The sequence below is a fragment of the Camarhynchus parvulus genome, chromosome 5 (genome assembly GCF_901933205.1).
Source record: "Camarhynchus parvulus chromosome 5, STF_HiC, whole genome shotgun sequence".
NCBI lineage: Eukaryota > Metazoa > Chordata > Aves > Passeriformes > Thraupidae > Camarhynchus > Camarhynchus parvulus.
The window spans coordinates 13,471,446-13,489,392 of NC_044575.1; the positions used below are offsets into that span (position 1 = coordinate 13,471,446).

The 17,947-nt window shown below is 40.7% G+C and overlaps 1 protein-coding gene across 2 annotated transcripts in view; it reads right to left on the reverse strand.

Annotated features, from left to right (window-relative positions):
- Positions 1–17,947, reverse strand: part of SERGEF (secretion regulating guanine nucleotide exchange factor) — a 141,964-nt gene that overhangs the window by 63,400 nt on the left and 60,617 nt on the right. For both annotated transcript variants that reach the window (XM_030950397.1, XM_030950398.1), the window contains exon 10: positions 475–511. In XM_030950397.1, the coding sequence (XP_030806257.1) occupies positions 475–511 (37 nt within the window). The remainder of the gene's footprint in view (positions 1–474; positions 512–17,947) is intronic.

A 17,947-nucleotide genomic window follows, 5' to 3' on the forward strand; every position in this document is an offset into this window, starting at 1 on the left:
GCTAAAATGCACTAAAGAACCTGTCTACACTGACTGACATTTTGAAGATTTTCCAAGCTTTGAACAACAAAAGACCCAGGACTCTTTTCAGCAATAATTTCCATGTTAATAATTTCCATCTTGTTAAACAAAGATACTTTTGACCAGCACCAAGCTTGGGTGCTATTCTGAACCTGCAGCCTGGATTGTTGCAATGGCTCCAGGCTAAAGCAGGCTGTAACATTTTGCAAATGTATTTTCCTGTTACATCCATCAACTCCTCCTTCCTTACAGGGGCTGGTCTACAAGGCCACAATTTCATCACCAGCACTTACTGTCACCAGTTTCTCTTCATCTATATGTTACTTTCCTCCTTTCAGCTGCACACAATGCCCATAATCATTCAGTATGTTTGATGTACACATTTTTCTTTCATCTTGTGCTACTAAAAATGAAAAAAGGTGAGAGGATTTGTTATAAAATTAAGCTACTTACCAACTATTGCCAGATTATGCTCTGAGCCACATGCGATCTGAAAAAGAAATATGAATGACTAAATCAGAACCTGCCCACCAGAAGGAAGACAGTCACAATTATGACAGGAAATTAAAAATTAACCTGAAACAAACAACTACAGTTTGTAGGATGCAAAATCAAGGTTGAAGTGTTCTCACTCTTAAATGGAATTTCATTTGAAGCCTCACTTAGGGGCTTAGTGGCAGGAGTGCACGATTGTTTGTTTAATAAAGAGGTATTTTCTTCTCAAAATGCAGACATTTCAACCCTTTCAAGCAAGACTAGCAATGATCCTGCAAAAACATCACACCTTTAACACCCACTGGATCCAACAAGAGGCACAGAGCAAACACAGATTAATCCATACAGAGGCAGCTGGGAATCAAAAGGGTGATGAAGATTTCCATCTCTCTTACCTATACTGTTTTTCCAGCTGACCCCTGAGGCACTGCTCAAAGTATACAGGCTCAGTGTGATAAACCTGATATGACATGATCCTTACAAGTCATTTGCCTAGAATGGAGAAAAACTACCCTGGGACTCAACCCTTCTGTTAGCTCATTAATGATGGAAATCAGTTATGAATTTCTTTTCAAAGTAAACTTATGGTTCAGGTATTTTTCATCCTTCTTTGTAGCTGCTGTGAACATGTCTCATGTTTAAGTTGCTTTGGTGTACTGAGTTTTTTAAGTTGCCCACCAATGATGGTAACACAAGCACCAAGAGAAGTCTCCTGTCCTTACGGCAAGGGCTTGTCTTTCCTACAGAATTTCTTTTGCAAGGTTACTGCTGGCATAATTGTCTGATGTAAGAGACTTCACTTCACACAAGGTTACCCTGCTGAGTGTCCTCAAGTTTTTAATTTCAATAAAAGCAACCCCCTCAAAATCCTGTATCCAGTTCACTGTCTTGAAAGTACTTGCCCATTATACCTAATACTGAGCTGCAGAAAATTAATAGACACATTCTTCCTAAAGAATATTTGCAATGGCAAAATATAATACAGGAGTATATGCTCACTTATATTAAAAACTAGAAGTCCATACCATCAAAAGTTTATATGGTTCTGTGAATGCATAACTTTATAGCTTTTACAGCCAGAGAAACAGCTATAATCACCTCCATGTCTGCAGAACATAAAACCATAGAAGTTAATAAAACAGGCCTTGTGCTCAGCTCACTGTGCTTGAGTATTTACTGGTGAAGAGACACCCAGGACTGACACACTGAGTAGCTTGAGCTCCTGTGTTACAAATGAACACCACAATCACTACTAGTCACATTTTACCCATGTCACAGCTGCTGCATGAAAACATTTGGGCAAAGCCATCCCAACACAACAGTGGCAAGGAAGAAGAAAAAGACTCTTTAGAATAAAGGTGCTTAGACAAGACATTAAAGCATTTGGGAAAATAAGGCAAGAAAAATAATTCAAGTCACAGCACATTACAGCATGGCCTCATCTTCAGAAAAATCAAGAGAAAGCAGCAGGAAAAGCAATGCCTTTGCAAGAGCACTAGCAGGACTGCATCGAGTCCTTTATTCCACAATACTGCAGACAGGAAAAGCTCCAAGTCCCAGCCATTAAAATACATAAATCACTGCCATATCCCACATCTCTATCCTCACCACAAGACTGAGCACTACACAGCAGCAGGGCTGGCTCCTAATGCCTATTTACTGGCTAATGCTCCCACCTGTGCTTCTCAGGCTTATAAACTGATGCCATGGCAACAAGATCCACACATGGAAGCACATGCAAAGGCTTTCTAGCAAAAAAAGCAAAATTCTCCTCTTCACCAAGTGCTGAAAATTGGATATACTGAAGTTGCTGGTAATAGAATAAATAAATTTTATCTGAGGTGTGAATAATCTTGGCTAACTCCCTAGGAAATACACTGACACAGGCAGAGATTCAAAAGCATTGGCACAAAAGAACTGCTCAGGCTGGTGGCTGACACTGCCAGGACCTGCTCCAGAAACACTACATTAAAAAAAAAAAAAAAAAAAAAAAGCCCCACACGAACAAGGTGTTATTTAGATTGTAAAAAACCACCCCTGACAAAGAAGTTTTTTTTTTGTTTTTGCTACATCCAATAGCAGCAGGTACAGAGCCTGCAAAGCAGATAAAAGAATGCTGGTGATCTCAAACAGCTTTGCTCATGTAGCTGTTACTCTGGCCACCATTCAGAGCTCCCACTAGCCAGCTATCAGGCTGTGAGGGACTCTGTCAAATTGCTGTGTTACACAGACTGGCCAGCCCTGGGGAGCTGCCCCCAAGGCAGCCACTCATGGCCAACATGCTGCAGCACTGGGGCTGATGGGGTACAACCTACTGCAAAGCACAAAAACACCTCTTCTGCGGGGGTAAAAGCCACCTCAGTGAAGTGCCAGCTTTGACTGGAACCAAGTAAAATGGTTCTGCTGAAGGCAGTGCCCTGGATTCACCCTCGACAGCCCAGAGCAAGGACAGCACACACCCTGTACCAGCAGCAGTTCTGTGCTCCAAAGTAGAATTTGCTCAATTTAGAGCACAAGGTTCATCACACCTCTGCCTTATCGCAGGGTGTCAGCCACCTGACAACACAGACTGACTTTGTAGGAACCCCCAGATTAAAAAAAAACCTTAGAGAGTTCTAAACTGAGCTTTCTGGAACACCTTGTCCATCATCCATGCTCCTTGCTACAGGCTACACCATCCACCCACAGGATTCCTGCTGGCCTGCACACCTATGCCTCTGGAGCTCAGGAGGGCCCACACCGCAGAGGTGAAGCAAGGTTGCCCCTGCTTAATGTACACTGAAACCTTGCAGGTCTTTCACAACATCTTTCATACAATAAAGTTTAAAATGTGGCACCCCCTTTTCTCTGTGACTCCCCACAACAGGCAACAATCAGCCAAGAGAGATTGATATGCTGGTACAAATACAGACCAGCCAGAGAACAGCATTGCTGAACAGATGTTTTATGCTTCCATTAGATGTAATAAACCCTTCAGTCAGTGCAGGTCACTGGGAGAAGCCTGGTATTTACTGCAGCAACTATAATTTTCTGGCTACTTCTCTTCTGTACCCACCCCCAATGTGCTGCAGAGAAATTAAATTCCAACAGACATCTGCATGCTTCCAGTGGGTTAGTACATTCAGGGACGCTTATAAACACATAATAATGCTTTCTAATTGGGCAATAATTTTACATTATGTTTTAATTGAAAAAAAAATCACTAAACTTAATGACAAATCAGAGAGACTACTACTGAGCAAAGCATTCTGTGAGCTCAAGAAACATAACTCCCTACACAGTAAACAATTCACACTAAGTTCTCGGTTTGGAGGGAAATGGGAGAAGTTGTGAAGGATATTGTGTTCTCTATACAAATTATCTCAAGGCACGTGACAAATGTCTATAAGGCAAGCAGAGAATGCTTAGGGACCATTTCACCCAGAACTTATTTACCTTATTATCTGTGCTCTTTCAACCATACATAAATTGTTTGTTTCTTCCCTTAAATTGTGTGCTAGCAAGCTGTTTTGTACCTAGCAATGGCTGTGGTTCAGATCCATCCATCCATCCATCCAGAATTAACACGTCTGGTGTAAGCAGCCAAGGGACCAACATTTTATTAATCATAAATAGTATGATAAATAGCATAATCACAGACATAAGCTGCAAGGATGGTGAGGAAAGACCTTAGCACAGCAACCACAAACTCTGGGCAAAACACCAACACTTTTCTGCAGCCTACATATATGCTTATGGCCCAGTCCTCACAAAAATTAATTGACTGAATGTAAAATCAAGGGGTTATGCAAAAAAGAGAAAAATATTTTATGCTTAAGTGAAATATTTTATATCTTAAAAGCACTACATGAATAAGCAAAATAATGTTTAGCACATGTTATATAAACATTCCCATATATACCTGGGTGTGTGTATAGATACAAAAAAGAATATATATATGCATAGTAGGAAAAGAAGGTTATCTACTAAACAAGATATTTATTAGGGAAGAAATTTCAGACAGAGCATTTTCTGTCTGGGACAGAGATCTCACCTTTGCAGACAGCAAGCCAACACATACAGGACAAGACTCCTGTGGATATTTAGACGTGCAGTCTCCCTTGGATTTCAAAAGATAATTAAGAGACAAAAACACCTTTTGCCAACCATCCCCTAAGGGACTTCTGAGTACTGTAACAAAACAAGTCTGACAAAGCATATAAAAATCCAAGTTTCAGGCTAGTACCATGACCACAAGGCTATTCTTTCTTTTCTCTCTGTAACCCCAGTGCTTTGACTGAGTGCAACTCACCAGGAAAAAAACAGAATCAAAACTGCAGGCAACATCAACCTCCCACTGCAGCAGAGGGGAAGGGACAGCACAGGAGAGGGTGCAAGGAAGGGGCACAGGGAGCTGGACTCACAAGAGGGATTGCAGTATGAAAAATCACAAGCATCCAAACATCAAGGTGTTAAACTAGAGCAACAAAAATACCTCAATGCCATTTATTTTTGTTTCACCACCCTATAAACGCACGTTAATTCCCTTCAGTGCAGTTATTTCCCAAAACATGAAAGGCTGTGGAGGCTTCTATCACTTCTTAGAGATGAGAGCATGATGTACAAAGATTTTTAAGGATGAATGAAGATCTAATGTTTAAGTTGCAGGCAGATTCTAGTCTCTGTCTTCCTAATTGCACCAAAGCTCTTTTTCAGGGGACAGAGAGGGCAGGAGGCAAGGGAAGGAAACCTCTGAAAGGCTGGGCACATAAGTACTTTTATCCAGGACTTTAGCCATGGTATTGCATGTCTTTTGACCAATTTCACCGTAAGGAAATTGCCAGGGCCAGAAGATGACAAATTTTATTCCTTCTGAGATCAGAAGTCCTAAGGGAAGGAGACGAGGTGATCGAGAGACTGCAGATCAAAGCTTACATAAGGCAGGGGAATCTTCTCTCCTCGAGCTGCTCTTTCATGCCCTTGATTAATGTGTGTAACAACAATTTGTACTGTTTGACACCCTCGGTGCAACTGCATTTGTATGCAGAATTCTATTGATGCGTAAAAATAAAGTAAAAGGAATCTAATTAGCAAAGCTGTCCTGCTTCCAATGATCCTTTACTAGGAACTCTGTGTTCCTCTTCTGGATCATTTGACTCCTGATTGATAAGAAAGCAGCTTGCTAACCTAATCACATTCCTTGGCCAGCATAAGACTAAGTTCAGTTTAATGCAGAACATGTTCCAAGCTGTTGGCTGCAGCAGGTGAAAAGAAAGAGGGCTAGTGTCCTGTAGATCACAGGATATTTTCCATTTTTCATCAAATTTTCTACTTAAAGCAGATTTTTTTCATAGTTGGGTGATTGGCTTTTTAGTCTTTATGTAGTTTTACTTTCCCCTACAAGAAGAAAATCCGCAATAAAATTTAAACTGAACGCACATAAGAAGGTCTGGAAGAAAACATTTCTTCTCAAAACACACCTGACCTAAAGCTAACATGGCACATAAGCAGGCCTTTGCAAGCATGGAGGAGAAGAAGAAGCATTAAGGCATTGCCAGGATGCAGTAAGCTCTCAAAGGAAGATTTTACAGCTCCCTGTAGCTTCCAGAGTTATGATCTGTGCCCTCCCTGCCTGAAAGTAATGCCAAGCTGCATCACTTTTAGCACAAGACACAAAATGCTTCTCCCCCATGCAGCATTTCCCTTGCTCCTCTACCCACTGTTTTCAGAGTCCCATCTTCCATCACTCAACACCCTGCCCTGCCAATTGCCTTACAGTCACCAAAAAGCCAGGGGGCCAACACCAAGAGCTTGCCTTCCCACCCTCTGTGCCATGTGACACATATGTGTGTCCCTACACACCTTCCCTCTCTATGACACTAACCACAGTGAGAAATTGCTCTGCTCTCCCCTGACTGAGCACCACACTTCCAGGAAAGCCATCTTGGGGTTAACAGGGTGCAGCCGCACTTCTGCCGTGATTCAGCTGGTGCACTTTGGGTCTCAAGTGCTTGCACAAGATGGAAACATTTGTTAAGTACAAAGCAAAAAACCAAAAAAACCAAACCACTAACAGCAAAAACAAAAATAACCCAACCACCCATAAGAAAAAAACCCAACCACCCACAAACACACAAAAACCCCCCAAACAGCCAAAATAAAACCACATACCAAAAACCAACTAATCTTTTAGTATCAGAGAGGAAACACCACAACCCCAAAACCCTGTCATTAGTGATGAGGCACAGGAGATGAAAATGAAAGGAAAGCTAGTTGTTAAAGCAGCCAACATTTTCACTGAAGGTTTACATCACAGTAACCCATGTCCACCTCCTAAACCCACTTGAAGGGAGATCACATGGAAAAACTGGCCACATTGAAAAAATTAAATATGGACTGTTTGCCTAAGGCTGAGAATGAAAAGACTGAGGAGGTCAACACAGAGTAAGATCTGTGTCCACCTATGAAAAAAACTCATCTTTAGATGACTCCAGAACAACAAAAAGTGCTGAGATCTCAGTAAGAACACTCAATGGTATTAGGTTTTAGTTGAATTACAAGAATGCAGCCAAAACAAGTGTGATAAAAATCTTTACAAGTCAGCAAGGTCAGCTGGCTCTTCTCTCTTGCCTCGAGATTTTCCAATTAGTTCTTGTACCCTTCTTCAGGCAGTTCTCTCACTCCCTTGGGGTCCAGAAAACATTAGTATCTTTCATTCCAGGAAAATCAAGCTCTGCCACTTTTATATATCCCACAGTCTCACTGGTCCATCAAAATTTTCCATATTTGTAATCAAGACCTCAGCCACAAAGCAATTTTTGCCTGTCCTTTCATCATTTTTAAAATGAACCAAGTAATGGTCATTCGATTTCAGTTTGTTTCCTGTAACGAGCTCTCGATTCAGTCTTCATTATTTTGTGAAAATTAAGACTGAAGTATTCCTACTGATTGAAAAAGAAACCATTAATCACAGCAGCCCTGTTAACATGTACATACTCCTAAACCTACAACTGTGCACTGCAAATCCCACAAGACCAAAATCCTTACTAACATTACAGACATCCAGGTATGAGCTAGAGGAATGAGGTCTTCAGCAAATGCACAATTTTACCCAAGGGAACTTCTTCACCATTTGTCTCAAGATTACTTTGATTTGGTTTGTTTCATGCACAATTCCCAGTTCCTTGCATTCTCAGTGTCACTCTCTCATAAGTTGAATGACAGGCACTAAGATGAATACCTTACAATCTATTCAGGTTTGCCTTGGGGACTGCAACTAGTTTGCTCTTTGAGGCCACAAACACCATTTTGACATAAGAAATTAAAGAAGCCAAGGCCACAGAAACACAAAGTTTCAAAACCTCCTTATACACTGATTTGTCTCTACCATCAACACACACATCCTTATGATCAGATTATTCTGATGTTTTCAGGTCAAGAATTGTGGCTTGCAGCATGCAAAAAACTCACTCAGTATCTGTCTTTTCTTTCTATTGTACATGAAAACAACAAAAAGACAAAAGTTCACTATAGCATATAAATGTCATCATTGTCTATCTGAATGTGCTAATTTCTAGTACTCTGAAATTAATGCAATGGTTCTGTTAAACAATGATTACAGACAAACATTCTGTCAAAGTATATATCATTATTAATAATTTTATAGGCTTAGAATAAAAGTCATGACAGCATGTTATTATTTGGCAACAAAACACTGAATTCCACTTAAACAACCACATCTTTTGTGGATGTCTAACTGCAGTTTTAAGCAACAGAATCTGGGTTTCACATCTCTTTCCTTGTGGCAAAACAATCTACTGTTTTTAATGCATTTTGAATATTTTCTGGAATATTCAGTGCAGCTGGGGAGAATCAGAGAGCAATCAAACACTCATATCAGGGGCACTGAGCTCTCTCAGGAACTCGGCTCTCCCCTCACTGTGCTGCTACTGCAAGACGTGTCGCTACAATTCCTCTCCACAACAAACACACTGCAGTGAACTCAGGACACTCAGCCTGCAGGATTACACAATAGCACAAAGCCCTGCATTTTTTTTTTAGGGCTCAAAAGAAAAATAGCACTTCTTATGAAGTTCATACCCTCAAACAACTGACTGTCAAGGTAGTCTAACTGGATGCTGTGAAGAGGCAGACGGTGTCCCTAAAATACCCCTTTAAAGGAGGGAAGTGCTGTAGAGTGGCTGTGGCCACTTCTTTAGGGCCAGAGGGAACTGGCCCCACCATTGTCAGGTCTGACTTTGCTCACCCTCCATAACCCTTCTTTTCTAGCATGTGGGGTTTTTTCAACATCCTTACAGTAGTTTCTTCTTTCACATGCTTTTTACCCATGCAATCCTTCATAAAAAATTGCATGCAAAATTCCTGGCAATATTATCAAAATAATACCAGTAATGATGTCGTTATGGAATATTACCCCTATTTCATAGATTTCATAGTGCAGGGGCTTTTTTACTTCTTCCACCAGTAAACCCAAATTTATGATAGCATTTTAAACATCTCAGTTCAACTTCCAGACCTTGGATGTGGGAAGACTAATTTTCAGGGAAATTACTAAATGTTCAAGGAAGCTCTCATGCAAAATTGGATTGAGCTTTCATTTCCATGCTAGCCCGGCTGACCTTAGTGTGTACTGCTGCTTGTGTAAACTGGCAGTACACAAGTACAGTGCCATTGAAGGAAATAAAAAACCTACTAAATTTCCAAAACATTTCATGTTATTTGAAAGAAATAAGCGGGTCATTTAAAGTACTGGACTACTACTGTGTAATATCATTAGAAGCATCCTTTACAGGACCCAATGCCTCTGGGAAATATTATTCAAGATAACTAGCAGCTGTTCAAGAATGCAAATCTTTGCCTGATTTCCAGCATGACACTCACTGATCTCTCCCTCCCCCACAAACATGCATGTAAAAATTGAAATGTTATCAACATAACTCTTAGCCAAAGAAACACCAGCAAATTAAGAATTTCTCCTAAAATATGACAAAGTAAATAACAGAGGAAGACAAAAACATTTTTTCATACACCAACTACCTCAACTTGAAGTCAGAATTTTCTTGGTTCATTTGCTTTCCAGAAGAGCTGCAGGCATGCAGCTTCTATATCCTTGTACAAAAATACCAAGCCGTGAATTTTGCTGACTGTCTGCTCCCTTACCTCTCCAAATATATGGTGCTTATATCTTTAGGGTATCATGTAACTCTGCTCTTCAATGTTGGATTCTCTGTTTCTGTAGCGCTTACTAACTGCAGAGTTCCCTAAAGCAAACTTGCTGGAAATAAATAAAATGTAAACTTGCTTACAGTCCAATGCAAAATTAGTAAGAAAGCTATTCTGAATAAATAAGTTTACCATTTGAAAGGACTTAAGTAGTGACTGAGCCCTGATGCTACACACAAAGGAAGAATCAGGGAAAAGAACATGTCTGAAGTGACTATACACAGCTGATATAAAGGCATTTTTATTAAAAAGCTGAACTATAGAATCATAGATTCATTCAGATTCAAAAAGATGTTTGAGAACATTGAAAAGATGCTGAACAGGGCTGGACCTGACACTAAGCCCTGGGGACCACCACTGGTCACCAGGCACCAGCCAGACTCAATTCCCTTTTCCCACCACTCTCGGGGCCTCACCATCCAGCCAGTTTTTTACCCACCAAAGAGTGCATCTGTCCAACCCACGGCCTGCCAATTTCTCCAGAAGAACACTGTGGGAAATGGTGTTAACAGCTTTACTGAAGTCCTGGTAGATAACATCCACAGCCCCTTCCTCATCCACCCAGCAGGTCACCTTGTCAGAGGAGATCAAGTAGGTTAAGTAGGACCAGCCTTTCACGAGCCCCTGTCTGATGTTCCGGTTGTCCTTCAAGTGCCACGTGATGGCACTCAGGACAATCTGCTCTGTGACCTTCCCAGGTACCAAGGTCAGGCTGACAGGCCTGTAGCTCCCCAGATCCTCCTTCTGGCCACTCTTGTAACGCAGTGTCACATTTGCCAACCTCCCCAGTGCACCAGTACTGCTGATAAAGGATTGAAAGTGGCTCAGTGAGCATTTCCAGGAGCTCCCTAAGAACCCTCAGATGGACCCCTCCAGCCTGAAGACTTGTGTGTGTCTAAGTGGCCACTGACCATTTCCCTTGGATTCTGGGGGCCTCATTCTGCTCCCTGACTCCCAAGTCAGGGGACTGGTACCTGGAGAACAACTGGCCTTCCTATTAAAGACTGCCAAAGAAGGCATTACAACCTTTTCCTCATTCTCTGTCACCCTGTATTTCCCCCCCCAATAAAGGATGGAGATTCTCCTTAGCTCTTCATGTATTTATAGAAAGATTTTTATTATCTTTCATGGTAGCAGCCAGATTGAATTCCAGTTGGCTTTTGGCCCTTCAAATTTGCTCCCTCCATGACCTCATGACATCCCTGTAGTCCTCCTGAGCTGCCTACTCCTTCTTCCAAAGGTGATAAACCCACTTTTTTTTGCCTCTGAGCTCCAGCCAAAGCTCCCTGTTCAGCCAGGCTGGTCTTGCACCAGCTCTTCTTTCAGCTCATAAGGACATCCTGTTCCTGTGCCTTTAGGATTTCCTTATTGGAAAATGTCCAGCCTTCCTGACTTCCCTCCCCTTCAGGATTGCCTCCCAAGAGACTCTGGCAATCCAGCTCCTAAAGAGTTTGGAAGTCCACAGCAACAGTTCTGCTGACCCCTTTCCTTACTGCTCTTCCTTACAAAGGGAACAGGATGGATAGTGAAGGTTCTGCAATGTGTGTGTGAATTCATTTAGAGTTCTTGAATCAAACCTCCAGAAGAAGTTCATAAAACTTGATAAATGGGCAAGACTGAGACAGACAAAATTTAGCGTGGTCAGGTAAAGCATAATAAATCTTTCTGGATACCAAAAAGAAAAATTTAGACTGTTCATATATACAGAAAGATTCTAAACTAGTTGGAACCTCTCAGGGGAACTATACAGCATCACTGTGGACAAGTCACCAGAAATATCCATTCAATAGGAACGGCAACACAAAAAGCAAGAAATTAGATTCGTTTAGTCCTAAGCCCACAAACAGTCCTGGTAATTTATTAATACCAGCAATTCCACAAGAAACACATATTTGATAAAGATTTTGATTTAAAGTGATATTTCCAGGACTTCTCAGAGCCAAGTTACAATTTTTTATGGCTTTTTTTTTTCTTTTTGTTATTGCAATTGTGTATCTCTCTAATTTCCTGATCAGAATGCCATACACTGTCCAGGCAACTGACAGTGAGGCATTTATCAAGCTTTTATCTCACAAAAATTAGGTATCACATTAGACTGACAAGATATATTTTCCATAGTCACATACTCACTTGCAAGCAACTACATCATCATCTTTAAACTTTTATTGATCCAAATTCATGTCAGGCACACCATTACTTAGCCAAGGCAAATACCAGGCTGACAAGCCTAAATTATTTGAGTCATTTTGTTCAGTCCTTTAAAATACTGGCAGGGCATTGTCTTCCAACCAATCTTCTGAAACTTACCTGACGTTCTGGGAAAAAATTATTCACACCAACAACCTATACAGCACTTGAGCCATCTCTCTTTAAATTCCCAAAACCAAAAAGTTTCAGCTTTGATTTTTAAAATTCTACCTCTAGAGGCTGAAAAAAATGCTAGTATGGAGAAGAGAATCTCATCCCTTTATGATACTCTTGCTTTTTCCCTCAAAATAGAAAATTCTACTAACACAGAATTTGCCTTCCCAGGGTTTTGCCAATAGACATATTTAAGATGTTTTAGCATTGACAGTGCATAGTCTCTTTTATTTGCCTGAGAGCAAACTCACCCTCAGGGTCTTTTCCTATCCCTCTTAATTGGAGCTGGTCATTCTGTGCTGTGGTAGCTCACAGGCCAGGCTGCAGGCAGTGCCTAATGTTTCAATTCAGGGGAGTGGAAGAATTTCCCACCTGTGGGATATCCCTTAAAACCTCTTATTTCCAACTTGTTAATGACTTAGAAACAGGTAATGCAGTTTTTAGTATAAAACTCCTATATTTTTAATATAAAATGCCCTCCTCCTGAATAAATTGTAACCACAGTCACTGATATTGCAATCACAGCTTTTTCCATAGGGTTCCACACTGAAATATTTTGTTGCATCATGGCTTAAAGGAGAGTGAGGAGGGCAGAGATACTATCAGTGGCTTCCTGCATTAATTCATCTGTCTTCCTGCTGCTCAGAAAGATTACAACATTCCCACGTGCACAGAAGTCAGGCCCCTATCCTCCTACTGTTAAATCACATTTTTCCTGTTGCTCTCACAGGGTGGCTCTGTAACAGCACACAGGAATCATCAAGACAGACAGGACAATTTTTCAAATAACATTTCATGAGCAGTGCTATATTCTCATTATAAAAAGGAATGGATGCTTTAAAATAAATCCTGAAGACAGGAACACATTCCTCAATACAACTAGGGAGTCATTGTGACTCTGTATATTTACATTATTTATACATATATATCTGTATGTATATATATATATTATTAGCTATAACATAGATATTATTAGATACATATATTAGATACATATCTGTAATATATCTGTATATTTACTGATCAGAAATCCCTTCACAATACCTGCTTTCCTTTCAATTTATAAAATTTTCAGTTAAATAAAATGTGGTTTTAAATCCTAGCTTCATCTGATGCAACAGTCTGTGCCACTTGACAGAAGACAAAACATAGAAACTCTCAAGAATAGAGTTCTAATATCTTTTATTAAAGTAGAAGCGTTTTTGCAACAGATGAAAAGTACTGAGGTTATATCAAAGTCAACAGCCCACCAGACTTCACCACTAATTACAAAACACGCCCACCTCTTGTGCATTTGTAATTCCAAGTGGCATCACTGTTTAACTGGAAATCAAGAGGCTGCAATTCTCCCTATTTCAGAACCTTCCAGACATTTGGTGAACTCATTTAACCTAAAGCAAAATATGAAGCCCAGCTAAGAATAACAACAACAGGAAAGCCTTCCCTGGATATTCTTGAACCTGATTAAACTGAAATAACTGCATAACACAAAAACCCACCCTCATCTGCCTTGAGTTCTCAGTCCATCAGCTTCAGAAGTGATTTACCCTCACAAGGAAGGTCATCATGTGTGAGAGGTGAAGAACCACTGTTCAAGTGTACCTGACCTGTGTGTTCTCCTGCCCACACATGATGTTTACACACCAGCAAATATCAGGAGCATTGGAGGCTGGCAGTAACCAAAGATTTTGCCATTCGGTCTTGAGCACTTCTGGCCAGCACACCATTCCTGGACACAGAACACATGAGAGCTGCAGCTCACATTTCCAGTCTACTGATAAACAAGGGGTTGAACATTTACTTCTTTGCCCAGACTCTCCAATAGCCACACTAAACAAAAGCTACATCCTCTTAATAGAGGTGGTCTCTGCACAGAATTGCTGCCCTGCTATTACCATTTCAAATAACAACAGCAACTCAAGTCCATCACTTCCAGTCACTCAAAACACATTTAACCACTGCAGACAGAAAGAAAAAGACCAGTATATGATTTTCCAACTATTTCAATATATTGGGTTATCATCTTCTGTAGCAAATTTCACTTCAAAAGTATCTGAGGTGTTGCAAAGTACAAAGCAGCACTTCATTCCCAACTACTTGGCCAAAAAAAACCTGGAATGGCAGTTGTAGGCAATTTGTCTTTCTAACCTATTGTCATCTTATTGCAGGGGTTCCATACTGTTATCTCCTTATCAAACAAGTTTCATACCTTCCGGGTGTTTCTCTGGGCAGCTCCTCAGAGCACTGACTCTTTCTTCTTCACAACGCAGCCAACTGACTCCAGCTCCCTTCTCTCCCAGCCACCCCACTCTTTTATAGCACTCTTCCTCTCATTGGTTACAGCTGTGGCCTGGTAAAGTCAGGCCTGTTCCTAATCTTTGATAATTGGCCCAGCTGCAACTCCTTAGGGGTGAGATTACTTTCTACACTATTTTCTTATATTCTATCCCACTACACCAACCTAGTGCTGAAACACTATGGTGCTTACTGGATAGGGGAGAGTTTGCTTAGCCATAATACCTTTAGAAACACACAACCTAAAAAATATTTTGATTAATTAGCTTACTTTTAATTCAAATGTTATATTGTCCAAGAAAATACTTTTTCCCTATGTGGGAATTTCTGCTACATTTCATGTCTTTTTGAATCTTTATACCTTTGTCATATTTGCAACCGTTTTTCTTACTAAATACCTGAAAAACTTTTTTTTTAAGAGCTTCCACCTATCCAGTTGCCCAAAGAGTGTTTCACAGGACTACTGCTGGAGATGGAAGAAATCCATTCCTGAGCTCAGAGGACTGAAGCATTCTATAATTCAACTGCTGAGCATCATTTGTCATACATGTCAGACAATTCTGGCCATTCACTTGTTGCTGAATTCTTCACATCACTTGTATGATGTGAAGCAAACCATCTGCAAGTGTCACACACACACTTCTTCTCCTGGACCACTTCTCCTTTTCCTATTCATCCATTCTTTTCACCTCTGCAGTCTCCTACCTTATTTTCTTTCTGTGAGCACATAAAGGACATCCTACATTCACCCACAAGTAAAAGAACAACTGAGTGAAGTTATTGGGGAAAAGGGCTAATAGATGAGCAGAGGGTCTGTGAAGATGTTTCAGATCACTTGTAAGGGAAAACGAGGCAGTAAAATATTCTGTAGATTTTCCTGGTGAACTTTATAGTCTGCCATGATCTAAAACGGAAAGGGAAAAGGGACTGAAAGTAAAGAGGAGTGCAAAGTTTCTCTTTTACCCTCCTGCTTGGAAAATTATCAGGCTTTTGAACCTTTCCCATACACTGTTTCCCCATTTTTCCTACCCTCAATTCCTCACCAAAGAGCAGCCAACCTTGTATACAAGAGAGAACAGACTACTACTGCTAATTTACTCATACAGAGGAACATATTTAGCATAACCCTAAATTTATCACTATTAGCAACATATATAAGACCATACTTAGAAAATAAGTTTCTATTTTGGATCTTCCTGAGAAAAGAAGGCACTGCTAATTTTAAAACAAACAGAAATAAGAAAAAGCTTAAAATTAGGCTGCACCTTTAAAAAGAATAATTTTAGTATAAAACTATGATCTACAGAGTGCAAAAATTTTGCTTCTTAAAATAATTTTTAAAAGAAGGATTTTTCACGTGCTTTTTTACGCAGGCTCCATCTTGACTAAAAGGAAAGTAACAAACATCAAAAGCTAAATTGTCCACGAGACTGCCTGAAGAAAGAGGTTCTTTCAGGTCAGGAGGAAGGGCAGTAGCATTCACCTCAGCCTCAGCAATTAAGAAAATTGTTTCCACCTCTACAGGCATCAGTCCCTTGAAAACTGAAGGAACAATCTATTCAATGCAAACATGAATGAAATGTTGACCAGACAGAAAAAAAGACTAAAAATATACTTTGACAACAAAATACTCTTTTGGAGGGGGAAAATTGAGTAGCTAGGCTATCCATTAAAATTATTTCCCTGGCTTCCATTCAGATGCTGTCCAAGCACAGCTTCATTGTTTGGCATGTCGCTTGCATCTCCTCACGTCACCTTCATTCTCTCACTCAGATAACCTCAGATAAAAATACACAGAGCCCTATTCTGGGATTCAGCAATATTAAATCAGGAGCCAGCAGCAAAAACTGAGGCTCTCTTGATTCATAAAGAATTTTTAAAGCCCTTTTGAACTACAGAGCAGAGGGAGGAGGGTGAAAGCTTTCATCAAACTGAGGCATAGGACTCGGTCAAGTTCACTTCCAAAGCAGGAGGTGTTTGTTACCCATGGTGAGAGAGACATCCAGTTACTGCATCTGCACATTCCCACAGGAAGGTCATGCAGCTGAGGGAAGGGAATGCTGAATCTGACATCCACTTCATCAGCCTAATAAATTTTAGATTCATTACAGAAAATTATTTTCCTTTGCACTTCCACATCAACGGGGCTTTTTTTTTTTTGATTCTCAAGCCTCTTCAAGGCACAATATTGGTACCCTTCAATCATCTGCCACTAAAACACTGCCAGCACAGAACAGGACTGTACACACACTTAAATGTTCTACAGAATATATATGAGTACATATATATATATTCATATATGGAAAGAAAAAATATTTATCCAGGTGAAACTGCAGAAGGTGATTCTGGTTGATGGACTACCCCCCAGCACCCTCTCAAAGTAGCAGAAAACTGCACCATCAAGCAGACTGGGATATCATCATTATTATTGTTATTATTGCTATTTTGGTTTAAGAAAATGCTGACATTTTATGGTTATGAATCAGGAATAGCCAGCTCACTGCCCAGTGAGTACAAATTAGGACTCCTGCTGATGAATGATCTTTTCAGCCCACCTTTCTGGCATCCCTTGTGTGCTCCTCTCCACTCCTCCACTGTGCAGCACACATCTTTTCCAGTACTCTTCCACTGCTCACGACTGCCGCCTCACTGTCACAGACAAAAGGCTCCTCTCCCTCTGCAGGGCAAGAAAGGGGACATCCCCTGCCCTGTTGCTGCGTTGCTGCCTTGCCTCTGCAAATCATCCTGGATTATCACCACAGAGCAACAGAGTCTGAGCTGCAGCCAGACGTCAGCAGCCCTTCCATTTTCAGCATGGTTCTGTCTTATTAGGCAGCATGCCTTAACTAGCAGCAAAACTAAAAGCAAAATAGGAAGGGTGAGCCTGATAAGGGAGGCCTTATCAGCCTTTGCTGCTGACAAACCCCCCAGAAATGGGGGAGGGGAGGCCCTTTTCGAGGCAAAGCTTTTGCACACTGCAGTATGCAGGAGCCAGACGCTGCTGAGTGCACACACAATAGACACAGTTGCCGTAGCAACAGCATCACAGGGAAATTTTTCAGCAAAGCTTCTCGCTTTCCACCAAGTTACCTACAGATTACCACTTAGCACAGGGATCTGTATGGATCAGACAACATCTTGCACCTGTCTGGAGCATTCCTGCATGAAAAGATGCAACGATGGCCACAGCACAGGGAAGAAAAAGGCACTGCAGGAACAGAGCAGGGGCTGGGCTCTGAAAGTGCCATCTGACAGCAACAGCTTGCAAGCTAATAAACTGTCACCTCACCACAGACTACAAGTGTGATCTGCTGGAATCAAGTATGCTTTCATCTTTTGTTTTGTTTTCTTAAAAATTACTAGATTACAATAAAGATCTACAGCACATTTCTGCAGCAAGAGACTTCAGTTTCTAATACTGATCAGAAAAAAATTCCCCAAACCAAGGAAAAAAAAAAACATCTAAGCTGCTTGTTTTTACACATACTTTTATCATTCCACTAATGCTGTTTAAAGGCAGTGAAAGTATATGGTGCAGCACGTCTTGAGAAAA